Source organism: Salvelinus alpinus, chromosome 15 (genome assembly GCF_045679555.1).
Source record: "Salvelinus alpinus chromosome 15, SLU_Salpinus.1, whole genome shotgun sequence".
Lineage (NCBI taxonomy): Eukaryota > Metazoa > Chordata > Actinopteri > Salmoniformes > Salmonidae > Salvelinus > Salvelinus alpinus.
In genome coordinates, this window is record NC_092100.1 from 17,894,665 (window position 1) to 17,915,748 (window position 21,084).

Genomic DNA, 21,084 nt, shown 5'->3' on the forward strand with positions numbered 1-21,084 from the left:
AACTCCATAACATAAGTCTGCCCTGGTTACCCTTGACTAACAGTCATGGAAGACAAACAGGCCTTTATAGAAAAATGTATGGTGTGTGTGTGTTCTGTCTGGTCCCCTGATTTTAATATCTAGCCTCCAGCCAAGCCTACAGACCTCCCCACTCTCTGTACCACTCAGACTGTTCCCACGCTGCAGCTGAGTGACAGATCGATGAGCACATGTTTGGGTGTGTTTTCATGCTTTAATGAGGCTGTTTGATGAGGGCCTAAGGGGTCTATAATGGGTTGGGTCTGACCCAGGGCCATGCAGGGGAGGGGGCACAATCTGACGCACTTTGACACACTCCAGGACACCCCAGTCCACTCCTGATAAGGGTCACTTAAGTGTCAAATTCTTATTTTAGAATTTAGCTGTCCCTCTGGTCTGTGTTGTATTATGTGTACCCGTAGCCTACCGATATGATGTTTTTTGGATCCTGCCCAGATGCAGCGGATAGGAATGAGCTCGATAGTGAACTGCCAGGGAACATACACACCATACTTTAAACATTACAGGAGAGTTGGCTACAATTTATTTCCAAAAAGAAAACTTATTTTGTTCTCCCTAACCACAGAATCGGCTAGAGATGTTCTTGCAGGGCCACAAAGCTGTTGGGAGGCCAATTAAACCAAACATTCCCTGCTGAACTTTTTAACGACCCAGCTCATTAGAAGTGAGATCTCGCTCCTTATCCCCCAATCACCTGCACAGAGGTAGATGTGACTAATTGGGAGATTGTTGTCAATGAAAAGTTCTAAAACTGGGAGATCAAACACTGTCATTTAACACTCAAATAAAATGTCATTGGTCACATGCGCCAATTACAAAAGGGGTAGACTTTACAGTGAAATGCTTACTTACGAGCCCATTCCCATCAGTACAGAGTTAAAAAGGAAATAGTAACACACTAAAAACAATGAGGCTATGTACAAGGAGTACCAGTACCACGTCAATGTGCAGGGGTACGAGATAATTAAAGGTAATACATTATGTACATGTGCGTATTTTGTATTTATTAAGGATCCCCATTGGCTGCTGTCTTCCTGGGGTCCAGCACAAATTAAGGCAGTCATATACAATACAAAATATTGAATCACATATTTCATAACACTGTTCACAACACATTAAGTGTGTTCTCTCAGGCCACTACTCTACTACCACATATCTACAGTACAACACACAATCCATGTCTGTGTGTGTAGAGTGTGTGTGTTAACATGTGTGTGTTTCTCTTCACAGCAATCACTGTTACATAAAGTGTATTTTTATCTGTTTTTTCAATCTGTTTGTGGCACCTAAACACAACTGGACAGTAGTCCAGGTGAGACAAAACTACGGCCTGTAGGACCTGCCTTGTTGATGGTGTTGTTAAGAAGGCAGAGCAGCGCTTTATTATGGACAGACTTCTCCCCATGTTGTTGCATCAAAATGTTTTGACCATTACAGTTTACAATCCAGGGTTACTCCAAGCAGTTTAGTCATCTCAATTTGCTCAATTTCCACATTATTCATTACAGGGTTTAGTGAGGTTTAGGCAGGGTTGGATAGGTTACTTTCTAAATGTAATCCGTTACTAGTTACCTGTCCAAAATTGTAATCAGTAACGTAACTTTTGGATTACCCAAACTCAGTACCGTGATCTGATTACATTCAGTTACTTTAGATTACATTCCCCTTAAGAGGCATTAGAAGAAGATGACAAAGAAGTATGTTATCAATTGAACGACATCTTTTGCAGGATAAATCAATGTTAAAGTTTACATAGCTGGCCATATATGGATGTTACTTTTTACTTAATGGGTTGGTTATGTAGTCTTCTTCTAACTCATCACTTTCTACTACATATAATAATACAATTAAATTCCAGTCATTCCAATAAATATAATAGCTCTTGATCTTCAAGAATAGGACTTGGAAATATGGAAGTATAGGTTAGCCAAATTGTTTTACCTGAGCATAACTGCAAAACTAAGGACTTATTAACAAGCTCTACTTTGTTGTTTATGAGTTTGTTCTCATGGAAGACTGATTGGGCTCATTGATTCAAGTTGAAAAGTAAATGCTGCCCTCATGGATTGGAATGCTTTGAGCACTACTGAAAAGTGCTATTTACATGTGAAAAATTTGGCAAATGTTACATTTGCTATAGGCCCATTGTTTACCTTTTTAGTTGGTGACACTTGATATATTGCTAATATGCAGCTGTTTAAAGGGCAAATCCACAGATGAAACAATAACAAAACGGTTGCCCTGCCACTGTTTTGGTTAAAAGCTGAAGGATGGACCTGGAGAAATGTAACCACTCTCAGATAAATAAGAAGAGCTATGGATGCAAGGACTGACCATCCATGATATCACAATTATTGTTTTAACCATGTTATGAGGCTATACAGTGTTTGTTTACATTTACAATGTTTACAAACATTGGAGGAAAACAAGCTTATATTTTGGGTTCTCATGGAGTGTGACAGTTGAACTAAGTTCATTAGAGTTACCAGCCTCAGAAATTGCATACTAAATAAATGCTTCGCAGAGTTCAAGTAACAGACACATCTCAACATCAACTGTTCAGAGGAGACTGCGTGAATCAGGCCTTCATGGTCGAATTGCAGCAAAGAAACCACTACTAAAGAACAGCAATAAGGCGGCGCTCCTTGTAGCTGGGGACTTTAATGCAGGGAAACTTAAATCTGTTTTACCAAATTTCTATCAGCATATTAAATGGGCAACCAGAGGAAAATAAACTCTGGACCACCTTTACTCCACACACAGAAGTGCATACAAAGCTTTCCCTCGCCCTCCATTTGGCAAATCTGACCATAGTTCTATCCTCCTGATTCCTGCTGAAAAGCAAAAATTAAAGCAGGATGCACTAGTGACTAGATCAATAAAAAAGTGGTCAGATGAAGTAAATGCAAATCTACAGGACTGTTTTGCTAGCACAGACTGAAAATGTTCCGGGATTCTTTCGATGGCATTGAGGAGTACACCACATCAGTCATTGGCTTCATCAATAAGTGCATCGATGATGTCGTCCCCACAGTGACCGTACGTACATACCCCAACCAGAAGCCATGGATTACAGGCAACATGCGCACTGAGCTAAAGGCTAGAGCTGCCGCTTTCAAGGAGCAGGACTCTAACCCGGAAGCTTATAAGAAATTATGCTATGCCCTACAACGAACCATCAAACAGGCAAAGCGTCAATACAGGACTAAGATCGAATTGCACTACACCGGCTTCGATGCTCGTCGGATGTGGCAGGGCTTGCAAACCATTACAAACTACAAAGGGAAGCACAGCCGAGAGCTGCCCAGTAACACGAGCCTACCATACGTGCTAAACTTCTTCTATGCTCGCTTCGAGGCAAATAACACTGAAACATGCATGAGAGCACCAGCTTGTTCTGGAAGACTGTGTGATCACGCTCTCTGCAGCTGATGTGAGTAAGACCTTTAAACAGGTCAACATTCACAAGGCCGCAGGGCCAGACGGATTGCCTGGATGTGTACTGCAAGCATGCGCTGACCAACAGCAAAGTCACTGACATTTTAAACCTCTCCCTGTCCGAGTCTGTAATACCAACATGTTTTATGCAGACCACTATAGTCCCTGTGCCCAAGAACACTAAGGTAACCTGGCTAAATGACTACCGACCTGTAGCACTCACGTCTGTAGCCATGAAGTGCCCTAGTCATAGACTGTTCTCTCTGCTACCGCATGGCAAGCGGTACCGGAGCGCCAAGTCTACGTCCAAGAGGCTTCTAAACAGCTTCTACCCCCAAGCCATAAGACTCCTGAACACCTAATCAAATGGCTACCCAGACTATTTGCATTGCCCCCCCCCCCCCCCCCCCCCTCTTTTACACTGCTGCTACTCTCTGTTGTTATCTATGCATAGTCACTTTAATAACTCTACCTACATGTATATATTACCTCTCCTAACCGGCTCCCCCGCACATTGACTCTGTACAGGTACCTCCCTGTATATACTCGCTATTGTTATTTTACTGCTGCTCTTTAATTACTTGTTACTTTTATTTCTTATTCTTATCTGTTTTTTTTAAACTGCATTGTTGGTTAGGGGCTCGTAAGTAAGCATTTTACTGTAAGGTCTACTACACCTGTTGTATTCGGTGCTTGTGACTAATACAATTTGAAGAAGAAGAGACTTACTTGGGCCAAGAAACACGAGCAATGGACATTAGACCGGTGGAAATCTCTCCTTTGGTCTGATGAGTCCAAATTTGAGATTTTTGTTTCCAACCACTGTGTCTTTGTGAGCGCAGAGTAGGTGAACGGATGATCTTCGCATGTGTGGTTCCCACCGTGAAGCATGGAGGTGTAGGGGTGCTTTGCTGGTGACACTGTCAGTGATTTATTTTGAATGTCAAGGAACACTTAACCAGCACGGCTACCACAGAATTCTGCAGCGATATGCAATCCTATCTGGTTTGCGCTTAGTGGGACTATAATTTGTTTTTCAACAGAACAATGACCCAACACACCTCAAGGCTGTGTAAGGGCTATTTGACCAAGAAGGATAGTGATGGAGTGCTGCATCAGATGACCTGGCTGTCACAATCACCCGACCTCAACCCAATTGAGATGGTTTGGGATGAGTTGGACCGCAGAGTGAAGGAAAAGCAGCCAACAAGTGCTCAGCATATGTGCGAACTCCTTCAAGATTGTTGGAAAAGCATTCCAGGTGAAGCTGGTGGAGAGATTGCCAAGTGTGAGCAAAGCTGTCATCGAGGCAAAGGGTGGCTACTTTGAAGAATCTAAAATCTAAAATATATTTCGATTTGTTTAACACTTTCTTTTGTTTGGTACATGATTCCATATGTGTTATTTCATAGTTGTGATGTCTTCACTATTATTCTACAATGTAGAAGTTAGTAAAAATAAAGAAAAACCCTTGAATGAGTAGGTGTGTCCAAACTTTTGACTGGTACTGTGTGTGTATATATAGATAGATCGATCGATAGATCATTTATAAGTCCAAAAATGGATGTAGCAACTTCCGCTATCAAATGTGTGCAAGTTTGAGAATGTGTCCATTAGGCCTATGGATTTATTTAAATTTTTATCAGCAAGAATTAAAAGCCCCACTTTTATTCCATAGTCTGGTATCCACACTATACAGCTGTTGTTACAGTGCATTTTTCTCTGGCTGTCCACTACAAAAACAATGATTGATAGGTAGCTTAAACTTCTTGAATTCCACCATTATTGGGTTTAAATACACATTTAGATTTGTGAACAGCCATCCACAACAACCACAATCCGTAAGGCGCAAATAGCTTAATTAGAGTGCAGCAGTGTGAGTCATATTAATGTGCTATGTAGATATCAATAATAAGTGATAATCGTATCACCGTGGACTACACCACTGCTGTCATCCGTACCTCCAAGCGTTTATTCAAGTTGGATAATCTTTGAATCCTGACTGCAGTCTCACAATTGGAAGACATAGCTTGGACTGTAGCCTACATAAGCCTATTCTTGCTCTTTTTCCACGATCCATCGAACCCATTTGGTGTGTCATCATAGTGTCTGACTTGTGGTCAGACTCACTCAGGTGGAACAAACTTAAACTTGCACCTTTTTTCAATGCTGATTTGAATGTCATTGAGAAAACACAAAATCCTTTCTGAATTTAAAAGTAATCCTCGAAGTAATCATCATTTTTCAAAGTATCTCTAATCTGATTACAATATTTTAGCTGATAACAGATTACAGTTACCATTTTTTTGGTAATCCCTTACATGTAATTCGTTTCTCCCCAACCCTGGGTTTAGGGTAGGGGTAAAAGTGACTAGGAATTCAGAATATATATATACAGTGGGGAGAACAAGTATTTGATACACTGCCGATTTTGCAGGTTTTCCTACTTACAAAGCATGTAGAGGTCTGTAATTTTTATCATAGGTACACTTCAACTGTGAGAGACGGAATCTAAAACTAAAATCCAGAAAATCACATTGTATGATTTTTAAGTAATTAATTTGCATTTTATTGCATGACATAAGTATTTGATACATCAGGAAAGCACAACTTGATATTTGGTACAGAAACCTTTGTTTGCAATTACAGACATCATACGTTTCCTGTAGTTCTTGACCAGGTTTGCACACACTGCAGCAGGGATTTTGGCCCACTCCTCCATACAGACCTTCTCCAGATCCTTCAAGTTTCGGGGCTGTCGCTGGACAATACGGACTTTCAGCTCCCTCCAAAGATTTTCTATTGGGTTCAGGTCTGGAGACTGGCTAGGCCACTCCAGGACCTTGAGATGCTTCTTACGGAGCCACTCCTTAGTTGCCCTGGCTGTGTGTTTCGGGTCGTTGTCATGCTGGAAGACCCAGCCACGACCCATCTTCAATGCTCTTACTGAGGGAAGGAGGTTGTTGGCCAAGATCTCGCGATACATGGCCCCATCCATCCTCCCCTCAATACGGTGCAGTTGTCCTGTCCCCTTTGCAGAAAAGCATCCCCAAAGAATGATGTTTCCACCTCCATGCTTCACGGTTGGGATGGTGTTCTTGGGGTTGTACTCATCCTTCTTCCTCCTCCAAACACGGCGAGTGGAGTTTAGACCAAAAAGCTCAATTTCTGTCTCATCAGACCACATGACCTTCTCCCATTCCTCCTCTGGATCATCCAGATGTCATTGGCAAACTTCAGACGGGCCTGGACATGCGCTGGCTTGAGCAGGGGGACCTTGCGTGCGCTGCAGGATTTTAATCCATGACGGCGTAGTGTGTTACTAATCGTTTTCTTTGAGACTGTGGTCCCAGCTCTCTCCAGGTCATTGACCAGGTCCTGCCGTGTAGTTCTGGGCTGATCCCTCACCTTCCTCATGATCATTGATGCCCCACGAGGTGAGATCTTGCATGGAGCCCCAGACCGAGGGTGATTGACCGTCATCTTGAACTTCTTCCATTTTCGAATAATTGCGCCAACAGTTGTTGCCTTCTCACCAAGCTGCTTGCCTATTGTCCTGTAGCCCATCCCAGCCTTGTGCAGGTCTACAATTCTATCCCTGATGTCCTTACACAGCTCTCTGGTCTTGGCCATTGTGGAGAGGTTGGAGTCTGTTTGATTGAGTGTGTGGACAGGTGTCTTTTATACAGGTAACGAGTTCAAACAGGTGCAGTTAATACATGTAATGAGTGGAGAACAGGAGGGCTTCTTAAAGAAAAACTAACAGGTCTGTGAGAGCCGGAATTCTTACTGGTTGGTAGGTGATCAAATACTTATGTCATGCAATAAAATGCAAATTAATTACTTAAAAATCATACAATGTGATTTTCTGGATTTTTGTTTTAGATTCCGTCTCTCACAGTTGAAGTGTACCTATGATAAAAATTACAGACCTCTACATGCTTTGTAAGTAGGAAAACTTGCAAAATCGGCAGTGTATCAAATACTTGTTCTCCCCACTGTATATATATATATATATATATATATATATATATATATATATATATATATATATATATAATAAACAGAGTAGCAGCAACGTAGTGTGTATGTGTGAGTGTGTAGTATGTGTGAGTGTGTGTGTAGTATGTGTGGGTAGAGTCTAGTGAGTGTACATATAGCCAGTGCAAGAGAGTCAGTTCAAAACAATTTAAGATAAATAAATAAATAATGAAGGGTGTCAATGTAAATAGTCCAGGTAGCCATTTGATTAACTGTTCAGCAGGCTTATGGCTTGGGGTAGAAGCTGTTCAGGTGCCTTTTGGTCCCAGACTTGGCGCTCCGGTACTGCTTAACGTGCGGTAGCAAAGAGATCGGAGACTTTGACCTTTGACTCTAGCCACCTGTAAGGTGTGTAGTGTCTAGGAAAAAGGTGAGGTCAGGGAGTAGGTTTTCTTGTTGTTGAGACAGAGGTTTTGTATAGTACAAGGCTCAGGGGCATTGGCCTTTGTCAGCCCAATCCAGGGTGGATGATGATTACTGTGGCATTTTATTGAGCGTCTGCAGCTACTGTAGCGTGAGAGCGATCAGAGCCAACATGCCTGAGTTTGCCTGTTCTATGAAACTAAACTACTGGGTTTGCAGGCTTTTATTCCAGCCCTTGCCTGTCTGTGGCACAATGTAAAAAAGGCTGTCTCAATTACAGTCTCATCAATAATTCAGCAAATGTGTTATGTACATATGTTGGTGGACTGTCTTTGTGCAAGAGTGACATTGCATATGCTGTGGGTAGCGGTTTCCTGAGAAATAAGCCACTTTTGTATTTCCTAACTACAGGGCTTGAAAACCTCCACTGATGTTTTCATCACTGTTTTTTATCCCTGGGTGCAGACTCTACGTCTGCTTTTCATGTGTGTGTTTCAGTGTGTGTGTTGTCTCTCTCTCTCTCTGTGTGTGTGTGTGTTGTCTCTGTGTGCACCTAGAAACTCCACCTGAGTACATATGAGTGCACCCTCACCCCCTGCTACCCCTTATTCGTGGAATCCAACAATGCACCATGTCATTACTTAGCTGTAGGGGGAAGGAAGCCACATTGGGAGGCATGTCGATCCCACATGTCGGCCTTAACTAGGCTAGGGCTGCCAGGAGAGAGTGTGAGATCGAGAGAGACCCAGTAGCAGCAGAAACTGACAAGTCCAGACATACAAAGAAGAACAAGATCAGAAAGTATCAGGAAACTTTTAAACAATTTTATTTTTTACTGGAGTTTTCTATTCACTATAAACATTTTCTCCATGCGCCTTTTTAATACGGTAGGTGTGCAAGTTATACTTTTGACCATTTTGCAACCATCTCCAACTTTACCATCTGCTTCTGGCATACTCAAAGTCTTGGATTTTCCTTTCCTCAGAAGATGCCAATGCTGCCGCAGTTTCTTGAATCGAATTCCTTCTTTACTGAAAGGTTGTGTTTTCAGTCTCTTTCACTTTTACTGTTGATATCCTCCTGAAAAGCTCAAAATGGTTGTGGGGACTCGTATGGGCCTTGGTTGCAGCCCCCACAGCTAGCACCTCTGGGGACGGAGGAAGCTCTCCCACACTGCGGAGAGAGGTCAACGCTTGCTCTGCCCTCCTCCTCACTCGTTCCTCATTCCCTTCTCTTTCTCACATTGCTGAAGGTTACTCGATCATGGAGGATTTCCCCTTTCTGTAGAGACAGATGGAAAGACAGAGAGGGATTGTGAGACTTTGTTTTAAGAGAGGACATTTTTATCTTTCAAGGACTTTCTACAGCAGTTCTATTTAAGAATCCGTCTCTGGAGTTTGGACAACAGAAGAGACAACCTCAAAATGGAATGCTAATACAGCTATTCAAGAAAGCTATCTGGAGCACTGACTGAAGACCGCTGGTCTTGTTGAGACTTGCGTAGCCTACAGCACTTGGGACTCCTATATTTTCTGCTTCTCCAGCCTCTCCCCTTCTCATGACCTACAGTTACCCCAGTATCCTGGTGCGTCAGAAGGGCTTGCGTCCTTTCTTCCCCTCCACCTGGCTCTCCCTGCCCAAAGGTCAGCACACCTGTGATTGGGGGGCTGGTCGGGGGACACCCACCTACCCACCCACCACTCCCTGGGTCTTCCCAGGCGGTAGCAGCATGTGGTGGCTACAGCCCTGGCAGGAGAGCCCTTCGGTGAGGATGAGCTCCATCTGAGCTCCAGCTCGTCTCACAGCTGTTGTGGGTGTGTGGAGCCTCTCTTTTCGTTGTCAGCCCAGCAAGTCATACTCTAGCAGCCAGAAGCTTTGACCCACAATGAACAAAGATCACCGATTTCCAAGGAAAGGGAGCCTGTTTGGCTATGGCCCAAGCAGCCACGGTCGGAGACACTCCTGCTTAGGGTATGTATGTAGAACCGGATCTTGTATGGGGTTACGTGATTATCTTGAGTCTTTTTAAAGTTTTTATATGGCCTTTTGTTTTTTGCAGTCAATTCAAACTCAATCCAAGCAGTTGTGGTTTCAGACTAAACATAATGTTTTGTTATTGTCATATACAGCGGGTTAGGTGCAGTGAAATGTGTTTGTGTCCTTCTGGTTCATGTACAACATGACTGCACAGCACAGGTTTGTATTAGGTGCAGATTTAGCTTTTCAAAGTAGCTGTGATGCTTGTGTGAAAATGTTTGTGGCTATGATTTTGTTTGTAAAAGCAGTACAATTACTTTACAGAAGTTTATCCAACAGCTTTTAGAGGAAGCGAGTGAGTTTTTCAAACAGGCACACTTTTGCCCAGTGGACTTCCTGTTTTTTGGGGTTAAATGGAGCAACTGAATTTATTGTAACATGTTCAGTTTCAGAAATTACTGTTTTTTTTATTTGGTTTTTGTTTTACAATTTTTCTCAATCGCGTACAAGCATTTTTTGGAACAATTTAGTTGATTTTCAAAACATAGCTCACAAGATTCAGAACTCTGTGGCCTTTTGCAAAACAGTACATGTGTTTTCAAAATGTAGTTGCCTTCTCAAAACATAAATACAAGAAGAACATACAGTTGAAGTCAGAAGTTTACATACACTTAGGTTGGAGTCATTAAAACTAGTTTTTCAACCACTCGACAAATTTCTTGTTAACAAACTATAGTTTTGGCAAGTCGGTTAGGACATCTACTTTGTGCATGACACAAGTAATGTTTCCAACAATTGTTTACAGACAGATTATTTCACTTATAATTCACTATATCACAATTCCAGTGGGTCAGAAGTTTACATACACTAAGTTGACTGGGCCTTTAAACAGCTTGGAAAATTCCAGAAAATGATGTCACGGCTTTAGAAGCTTCTGATAGGCTAAATTACATTATTTGAGTCAATTGGAGGTGTACCTGTGGATGTATTTCAAGGCCTACCTTCAAACTCAGTGCCTCTTTGCTTGACATCATGGGAAAATCAAAAGAAATCAGCCAAGACCTCAGAAAAACCTTTTTTAGACCTCCACAAGTCTGGGTCGTCCTTGGGAGCAATTTCCAAATGCCTGAAGGTACCACGTTCATCTGTACAAACAATAGTACGCAAGTGTAAACACCATGGAACCACACAGCCGTCATATCGCTCATGAAGGAGACTCGTTCTGTCTCCTAGAGATGAACGTACTTTGGTGCGAAAAGTGCAAATCAATCCCAGAACAACAGCAAAGGAACTTTGAAGATGCTGGAGGAAACGGGTACAAAAGTATCTATATCCACAGTAAAACGAGTCCTATATCGACATAACCTGAAAGGTCGCTCAGCAAAGAAGAAGCCACTGCTCCAAAATCGCCAGAAAAAAACCCAGACTACGGTTTGCAACTGCACATGGGGACAAAGATCCTACTTTTTGGAGAAATGTCCTCTGGTCTGATTAAACATAAATAGAACTGTTTGGTCATAATGACCATCGTTATGTTTGGAGGAAAAAGGGGGAGGCTTGCAAGCCGAAGAAGACCATCCCAACCGTTAAGCACGGGGGTGGCAGCATCATGTTGTGGGGGTGCTTTGCTGCAGGAGGGACTGATGCACTTCACCAAATAGATGGCATCATGTGGTTGGAAAATTATGTGAATATATTGAAGAAACATCTCAAGACATCAGTCAGGAAGTTAAAGCTTGGTCGCAAATGGGTCTTCCAAATGGACAATGACCCCAAGCATACTTCCAAAGTTGTGGCAAAATGGCTTAAGGACAACAAAGTCAAGGTATTGGAGTGGCCATCACAAAGCCCTGACCTCAATCCTATAGAAAATCTGTGGGCAGAACTGAAAAAGCGTGTGCGAGCAAGGAGGCCTACAACCTGACTCAGTTACACCAGCTTTGTCAGGAGGAATGGGACAAAATTCACAACTTATTGTGGGAAGCTTGTGGAAGGCTACCTGAAACGTTTGACCCAAGTTAAAACAATTTAAAGGCAGTTCTACAAAATACTAATTGAGTGTATGTAAACTTCTGACCCACTGGGAATGTGATGTAAGAAAGAAAAGCTGAAATAAATCATTCTCTCTACTATTATTCTGACATTTCACATTCTTAAAATAAAGTGGTGATCCTAACTGACCTAAGACAGAGAATTTTTACTTGGATCAAATGTCAGGAATTGTGAAACTGAGTTTAAATGTATTTGACTAAGGTGTATGTAAACTTCCGACTTCAACTGTAAATACATAAATGCCTTCTCAAAACTAAAAAATCCCAGTAGATCAATATATTTTCTTTGTAGTTACTAAATCATGATTGTCAAAATTAGAAGTACTGTCCAAAGATGTAGCATTATGGGCAATTACTCTCATTTTATGCACCAAACAATTTCATACACCAAATATTATAATAAAATATATTTTAAAAAGGTGGGCTGCATTCATTCATCAGTATCGTCACAATCCAATTCCATGCTGTTTTCAATACAAAGGTTTTCTCAATGTTTTGTAGACTATATTGTGGATAGTGTTTTGAAGTAACACTATCCACAATATAAATAAGGAAAGGTGAATAAAAAGGAGGAACACAACTGATATCAATCCACAGCAAAGCTGTATTAGGTCACAATGTTGAAGATGATGACTTCGAGGTAACACAACTTTATTCTCTGCAATATTGTAAAAAATCATGAGAATTAGACAGTCCCTGTTGCCTAGATCTTTCCATATGTTGTACATGTTATGACACTGCTGGGGTGCATTAGGTTTTACTGAGTGCCAGAAACAGTGAAATCAATTGTACACTTCTCTTCTGATGAAAAACAACAGTGAATATTCTATTCACTGATAATATTTGTATTTAAGGTTATGCAAAAGGTGGTCTAAGATATGCACGTCCGGTATTAAGGCAATAAAATGGTCAGAAGTTCTGTAAATGTATTCAAGCGTTTGATCATTGCTGTTCTGCTATAGATACATTTCAACACAGATCCCAAAAATTGCTTGTACACAATTAAGAAACTGTACTACACAGAAAAGTGTTGCGTGGATGGTGTTGCAGTATGAACAGGCTGGGCTGTGTGTGGACTGGAGATCAGATGTGTCTGTCTGTGTGAGCTTGTCTGTCATGTTTTTTGTTTTAATACCTGTCTGGGTAAAAGTTTGCTTGTGTGTGTGCACGCGTACTTGTGTGTGTGCACGCATACTTGTGTGTGTGCACGCGCACTGGTGTGTGTGTGTGTGTGTGTGTGTGTGTGTGTGTGTACGGGTGTACTCTGCCTGCTCTGTACACTGTGCTGTAACAGCCTGTGGGAAAGGAGAATAGGATCGATAACACCACCCCTGTCTGCTGATGTCACAACTGGGAGGGGGTGGTGGGAGTCACTCTAGTGGAACACTGTGTGGGTGTGTGATTTGTGCGTGGGTCCGAGTGGGTGTCCGAGTGGGTGTCCGAGTGAGTGTGTGAATAGCCACATGATAGTCCTATGGAGCCACCCTCCACACTGGTTTATATTCGTATACTGTGTGTGCTTTCACCCAGCCGTCTCCTATTAGGAGTGAGGTGGCACAATGTGGTATTAGCTTCTCCAGGTTAACAGTTGGCTGGGGTCACCAGTGACTCACCCACTGATCAGAGATCCCACCACCACCAGAGGCCTGACTAGATTAGTCTGCCCTCGAGTTCAGATGGGCAGTATTTTGGGATTGGGTTGGTGTGGCTCAGTTGGTAGAGCACGGTGCTTGCAATGCTAGGGATGTGGGTTCGATTCTCATGGGGGACCAGTAAGAAAATATATCCACTCATTATTGTAAGTCACTCTGGATGAGAGCGTCTGCTAAATGACTAAAATGTAACATTTGAGTTTCAACATCTTGCTTTGTTAATACTGTGTCTCTATAGTGAAAATCTGGCCACACATTTATTCTGTCCTCTTTATGCTTCATCTGATCTGCTGACTTCTGCCACACTGAGAGATACACAAAGCAAGTCAGTCAGAAGTTATTGGGCACTCGAGTCTCCAGACTGAGATTACCGTTAGACCAGAGAATTGTCATATCTCAATCAGCCAGGCACGTTTCTAACAGCAGCTTCAAATCTAGTTTGCCACAAAGAGAGAGAATGTAGGGCTGTGACGATAACATTATCGCAATATTTTTTCCATGGCAAAAATGAAATCACGAAGCAGACCAAATTCAACCTACTGTATGTAAAATATTGTGTGCTATAGCTCGGAAAATAAATAAATATGATGGATTATAACATAATGATGTTTGTTTGCAACAATATGGCTGTTCTTCTAAAGAAGTTAAATTCGCTTCGTGTTTTGTGTCCTTGCCACAATACTAATGAGTATCGCGATACTGGTATCGTCCCGGCCCTAGTATAATGTAGCAAAACACCTTTTGAAACGCCAAATTAAAACTCTGTATTCTTATTGGACGAGTTCCTGTTGGTGCCTCCTGAATAAGACCCAAGCAGCCCAAAGAACTGGAATGATAAGCATGGCAACAATGACACAACAGCCCTGGTCTGTCCCCCTAAAATAAAGCCCCAGAGCCTGGAATAGTTCCCAGACCCCGTCAGGGCGGCTGCAACAGTGGCTCATGTGCGTCACTACTCCAGCTCCATGTTTTCAGCATGACTGCCTTTCCCCATCACCCTCCTCCCAAAATCATATTGATTCCTTCATGCCCGGCTGTAGGAGATTCAGTCATTTGGGACTAATTTGTGTTCTGCTGCGTGCTGTATCTGTCCCTTGTAGTAGCTGGTCATACATCCTTAATGTAACCACATCTCAAGGCCTTCCAATTGAAGGACTGGCAAAAGGGTGACTCTTACATATTGCTCTTATTTTGTATATTATATTCATCTTTAATTTTCATGTTTCAGAAGGGGAAGGGGGAAGGAATAGTGTGTCAGGAGGAGGTTACGAGATGGTTGGTGTGGATTGAATATAGTTTCGGTTTAGTATCGCGGTATGAAGTGACATCTACTGGATAAAGCCTCTTGGTTCATGTTTCACATGAACAAATTTGTTCAGTTAATTCCAAGGAGGTTTTGAGATGTTTTGAAAGGCAGAATCTCAGGGGAATACCATCAATTCAACTGAGTGTTTACATTTGCCACTCTGCTATAGATCTGTAACATATACTTGTGTATGGAAAGAGTCATTAGGTTTTTAGACTACATGTATGGTTTTAAAACTTCTGCTGTCGGCTACTCAACAGAAATGGTTTTGGAAACATTTACAGTTTCTTAAGTTTGGGGAACTAACAAATAGTGGATTAACTTTATCTTTACTCTCTAAAATGAACCACATTTCTGAGAATGATAATATGCTTTTCTTACAACATAATGTAAATAGTTTACACATTTCATATTTAGGTACAATGTTTGAATTATGAATTGATCGCCACGTGAGGGTGTTAGAAAGTCAGTGATGCAGTACCAAATAGACCTGTGTTCACCATCAGTGGAAGAAGATAAGTGCAAATGATAAGCCTTTAATAATTTGTCTTTGTCATAAAACATTTCAAACTTGACACTCCAGCCAGGCCCCAGAGGGGGACAGTGCTGCGGGGAACACTCTGCTCTGGATATGGTTGCTCACAGGGGAGGGGAACGCAGCATGGTACTGAGGCACATTCTTAGTGCCTAAGCCACCCAGCCCACTGTCTTTTTTATGACCCAGCACGTTTGTCAGGCACGTTGCGCAATGATCCGAGGGTCCGATGTACAGTATGTATGCCCTTGTCTGTCATAGATTGTCCAGATCATTAAGATGCCTTTAACAGTCCTCCTAACTGGAATATTATTATCCTTAGTGCTGTCAGGACTTCAGTGTTGGGACCAATTCCATTTCAATTCAGTCAATCCAGAGATGATTGAATTGATTTAAACCCTGTCCTGATTTGATTGTTGAGTTGAACCCTGTAGGGCTTTATGGTATTAGCTTTGAAACTTTTTGGGGGGGAGATACTCCGCTCTGCACTTGTTTTTTTAATTGTAATGTTCTCCCCCGGTCTTCCCAAGATGGCTGCTATCACCAGTGCGATTGCAGACAGGGCAATTCTACACTGAACAAAAATATAAACATCTCAAACATGCTCAATAGGTGAAATCTGTGGTGAGTATGCAGGAAGATCTGGAACTTTTTCAGCTTCCAGAAATTGTGCTGAAACATGAGGTGATGGCGGCAGATGAATGGCACAACGATGGGCCTCAGGATCTTGTCACGGTATCTCTGTGCGTTGAAATTGCCATCGATAAAATGCAGATGTTCGTTGTCCGTAGCTTGCCCAAACGACGCCATACACACTGTCTGCCATCTGCCCGGTACAGTTGAAACCGGTATTAATCTATGAAGAGCACATTTCTCCAGCGTGCCAGTGGCCATCGAAAGTGAGCATTTGCCCACTGAAGTTCGCTGTGACGGCTGAACTGCAGTCAGGTCAAGACTCTGGTGAGGATGACGAGCACACAGATGAGCTTCCCTGAGACGCTTTCTGACAATTTGTGCCTGAATTCTTTGATTGTGCAAACCCACAGTATAGACGTATTGCCAAATTCCCTAAGACGGCTGATGGAGGCGGCTGATGGTAGAAAAGTTAACATAAAATTCTCTGGCAACAGCTCTGGTGGACATTCCTGCAGTCAGCATGCCAACTGCACGCTCCCTCAAAACATCTGTGGCATTGTGTTGTGTGAAAAAAATGCACGTTTTAAAGTGGCCTTTTATTGTCCCTAGCACAAGGTGCACCTGTGTAATGATCATGCTGTTTAATCAGCTTCTTGATGTGCCACGCCTGTCGGAGAGATGGATTATCTTGGAAAAGGAGAAATGCTCACCAAAAGGGATGTAAACAAATTTGTAAACAACATTTTGAGAGAAATAATATTTTTGTGCACATGGAACATTTCTGGGGTCTTTTATTCAACTCATGAAATATGGGACCAACACTTTACATGTTGTGTTTATATTTTTGTTCAGTATATTTTAATCGCAGTATGCCTGTCATTGGTGTGTGTGTGACAGATTCATGTTATCCTCATTCCCAGAGAGGGTCAGAGGTCATTTACCTGGGTTGCGTTCATTAGGCACTGTATGGAAAACGATAGAAAACATTTCGCTTTGGAAGTTCCCAGAAAGGGTTTAGAGGTCATTTACCTGTATTTTTTTATTTCATTAGGCACTGAAAATGAGCGTGGACATGACCAGCTAGTGTCACCCTGTCAGTTTTCTTCTGTTTGATGCCTTATGAACATAACCCTGCTGCTGTGACTGAAGGGGAGAAAGTAACGACTATACACTATACTCCAACGTATGTATTTACATTTTTTTAACTGTTTTCACATTGGGTTATGTGAGTGCTCTCAGGAAGAATTTTTCTTTCTTTCTTTGACAGCATGCATCCTCTCATTGTAAAAACCTGTGTTTTGAGGCGTGTGTGGGGCCCATGAATGGTACAGCCAATACGGGGTACAGGAAATGTTGTAACATCCCCTTCTTCCCCCTTATGGCCTCGTGGTCCTCCTCACCTACCTCTCTGTGGGTAACGTCCTTGATGTTCAAAAGGCTCCCCTTTACCCTTCCCCTCCCACATGTCTGCCAACACGTCGACCCGGGCTCTGTGCCATCTTTCTCAGTGGACAAATATTTACCCCTGATTTCATCAGGGACGCTCTGTGAGCTCATGAGCCATTTCAGTCCACGGCTTCCTTAGACCGTATTGATCTGGGCTTTGGCTCCGGGCAGAGAACTTTTGGAGATTGGCTAGTCTCGGAACAAGACATGTTGCTATGTGAGCTGTCACCTAGCAAACATGCTAAAACAGGAGTGGGCAATCTTACCCTGTGAGGGCTGATATATGGGTGCCAGCTCCAGCCAAGTAGTGCCACACCCCATAATACTAATCTCAACCAATCATTGTCTTCAATTTAGGCTTTTCTTAGTAAAAACTGTTCTCAGTTTTATTGTGACGCGCTACAATGTGTTACTGTCACACTCTCTTTTTCTCTCTTGCATTTGTTTTGGGGGGGGTCTAAGCAATGTCAAGTTTAACTCTTAAAATGCAGAGAGCGTTTAAAGAGTTAAACTTGGAGACACTCTGAAAGGGCAGGAGCCATGCTGCCTCTGAGACCGCCCCTGTTTTCTCTGACCTCACAGTTCAACTGGTCCACACACAAACACACACATGCTCAGGAAGGGATCACTCACACAGACACACAAGACACATTATATAGCAAGACTTGCACACAAGCGCACCTATTGGGTTTTCGAGAGCGTCCATGCGTATTGCGATGGCTACAGTTGTCAGAGCGAGTTGGGACTTGGTGGTGGAAGACGGAGTTTAGAAAATGCGGAGGAGAGGAAGACATTGACGAGGAGATATAAAGAACGCAGGGGGGAGAGTGTGAGAACTTTGATCAAGCCTTCCTACAGAGATTGTTAAAATAGACAGTGAGAGCCGGACACAGGAATGGAAAGAACAAAATCAAGTTAGTTAATCTGCATGTTTCATTTTCACCTGCATCCTGATAGAAAATTAATTCCATCTTGGAGGTTTAAGTTCTAATCACACAGAGAGCTGATGCTTCTACATTTAATAATTTAGCAGACTTTATTATCCAGAGTGAGTACATACATTTTTCAAGCTGGTCCCACGTGGGAATCGAACCCACAACTCTGGCGTTGCAAGTGCCATGCTCTACCAACTGAGCCAACTGTTGAATATGCACTGGGTGACAAACTCATCCAAGAAAATTACATTTTTTCCCCCTCCCACAACCACGTATGAGGATGTCCCCCGGTAGAAAAATGTTGACTTTTTGAAAAAACACAGCAGCTTTTCAAGAGGAGGATTTTTCAATGTTTTTGACAGGAGGAATGTTGGCGGGAAATACCAAGGAGGATTTTCCTCAAAGCCTTTCTCCCAGATTCTCACTGAGATTCTCTTGCCGTTTTGGCTTTTCTTGTTGTTGCGGCGTCTTCGGTCCTCTCTGTTTGACATATCATTCATTTGAGTGGCAATGGGAGCCAGGTGCGGCGTGAAGAAAGCAACAGGGTCGCGAGAAAGGAGAGTGGCAAGAGAACCACAGCTGTCAAAAGAGGAAGGAAACAAAGAAAAGCAGAAGTAGAAAGAGCAGAGAAAAAAAGGGGGAAGAAATATGAGTTTGCCAACAAACTGTGTACTCCTGGCCCCTTCCTCGGACCGGTCGTTCAAAGTGCGGAATGGGAATATCTGTGGATCCCTGTGTGCAGTCAACCGGCCCATTGACATTGTGCAGAAGCGCAGGCGGTAATGCACCATTTTTCCCTCTCGCCTATTTCTCCCAAATGTTGCACATTTCTGCTTATGTTTAAGGCCAGTTTCAATTTAACACTGCTCATTCTTCCTGTCTTGGTACTGGTTTTGTGTTACCATTGTTACCACGAGCTGTGCTGGGTCTTAGAAGTGGTGGGAAACTTATTTTAAGTTTCTCTGACGTGGTTTGGTGGTTGGTTGTTTGTCAGTGACGTTGCTATAGCCATGACTGTGACTAGACTATGACTGTCAGGCTAGAATGATGTAGCCAGAGGGTTTATTTTATTGAAGAACACATGGCTTCTCAGCACAGGTGAAGTCTGGGGTCTTCTGGGGTCTTCTGGCATTTACACATCAACACACACGGCCCACACCACACTCAACAGATGGCAATACGTGAAAGGGACCATTTATGTTAGCTATATAGTTTGGACCCAGGGACTTGAGTCCACATTAGTCTCAGTGCTCCCGTTAAAGAAGCAAAAACGAAATGTGGCTAATTCTGTATCTGGTATTTAAAAATGCATGACGACAAACACCTGCACCGTGGGAACAAAGTAATGTCAGCCCCAAGTGTTCAAAACTCTTCAAGTCTAATGAACGTTGAGTCAGACATATTGATAGTCCGGGGGTGGTGGCCTGATGAATTGAACATATAGTATGTGCCTAATACAGTTCACATGAAAACTACAGTACTGTATAATCTTTCAAATCTCCTATCTAGCCTCTCATCAGTACTGTGCTTTACATATTAATGCTTTGGGCTTAACACAATTAAGTCATGAGTAGGAGCAGGTGATTTAGAGTTAATACTGTGGATATACACTAACAGGAAATTCAGCTCTTGAGGTTTTTTGTCTGGTGGCGAGAATGTCAGTCAGTGTGAGAGGACCGCCCCCTTTCCACTTGTTGGGTTCAGTCTCTTTCAAGCGTCCCTCGCCTCGTTTCATTTAGTCTTGTGTCGTCTTTTGTCATATTGTCTCGTGTCTAGCTACACCCTGGACCTTCTCCATCTTTTTTTTCAGACAATCTCTTGATCATATTAGTTATCTCATACATTAGTATAATACAAGTATTTAATAATACTTGTTTTATTACTGATAGTACTTATACTGAAGTATAAGAATATTGCATGACTGTATGATTATGTTTTGGTTAGACTATGAACAATACCGAGTTCTTTAGTAAATTTAACCCGGTGTGATGAGTAATGTGTGGTGTTATTAGATGCATCCCATAATGACCAGGCAGCTCAGAGCTCACGTGATTCAGATGAAAACCATTTGACTACCTTTTCATAATGTGCTGCTTCCTGCTAGACCTCAATGACGTGGATGACCAAATGATGGACTGAAAACCTTATGATATGATAAGCATAAACAAGTCTGGATATTATTAGCAGGCTGGCATAGGTAACTGAAATTAGAAGTGAGGTGTTGTCAGACACAAGTCCACGTGCGTTTGTGACTAGGCTCTTGTGAAATTTCCCATGTACGTGCAGCAGCTTATTCCAACGGCAGTCTGAGTCACAGAGAGTATATGTGACCCGGTGAAACCGCCTCTCCTAGAAAGCTATCAGACAGACAATAATATGAGTTTGACCTATGACCCTGTGTGGTTCTACAGTAGCTTGCCCAATTTGCTCCTGGGCCCGAACCAATTTCAACATATTTGGAGATGTTGCACAAAGCCCTGCCCCCTTAGAATCTCAAAGGGCAGTTTGTTTTTGTATTTGTTGTTGGTTGTGTTACGTCTGTTTGAGTTTTTTTTAAGTAGAGGCAGAATATGCTGTATAAACAGACATTTTGTACAACCCCCAAACAAAGAAGGCATAGACCGGAAGGTAAAAACATGTTTAAATTCATTTTGGAGAGACTGTA

General features: G+C 42.4%; 1 protein-coding gene across 4 annotated transcripts in view; it reads left to right on the forward strand.

Moving 5' to 3' along the window:
* The window catches only part of pde4cb (phosphodiesterase 4C, cAMP-specific b), a 142,423-nt gene that overhangs the window by 74,453 nt on the left and 46,886 nt on the right, over positions 1-21,084 (forward strand). The window contains exon 1 of one of the 4 annotated variants that reach the window (XM_071344331.1): positions 8,701-9,852. The exons of 2 other annotated variants lie outside the window; for them this stretch is intronic. In XM_071344331.1, the coding sequence (XP_071200432.1) occupies positions 9,767-9,852 (86 nt within the window). In that variant the 5' untranslated portion in view covers positions 8,701-9,766. Of the gene's footprint in view, positions 1-8,700; positions 9,853-18,084; positions 19,199-21,084 lie in introns of those variants that run through there. One more of the 4 variants, XM_071344330.1, reaches the window with a different exon arrangement.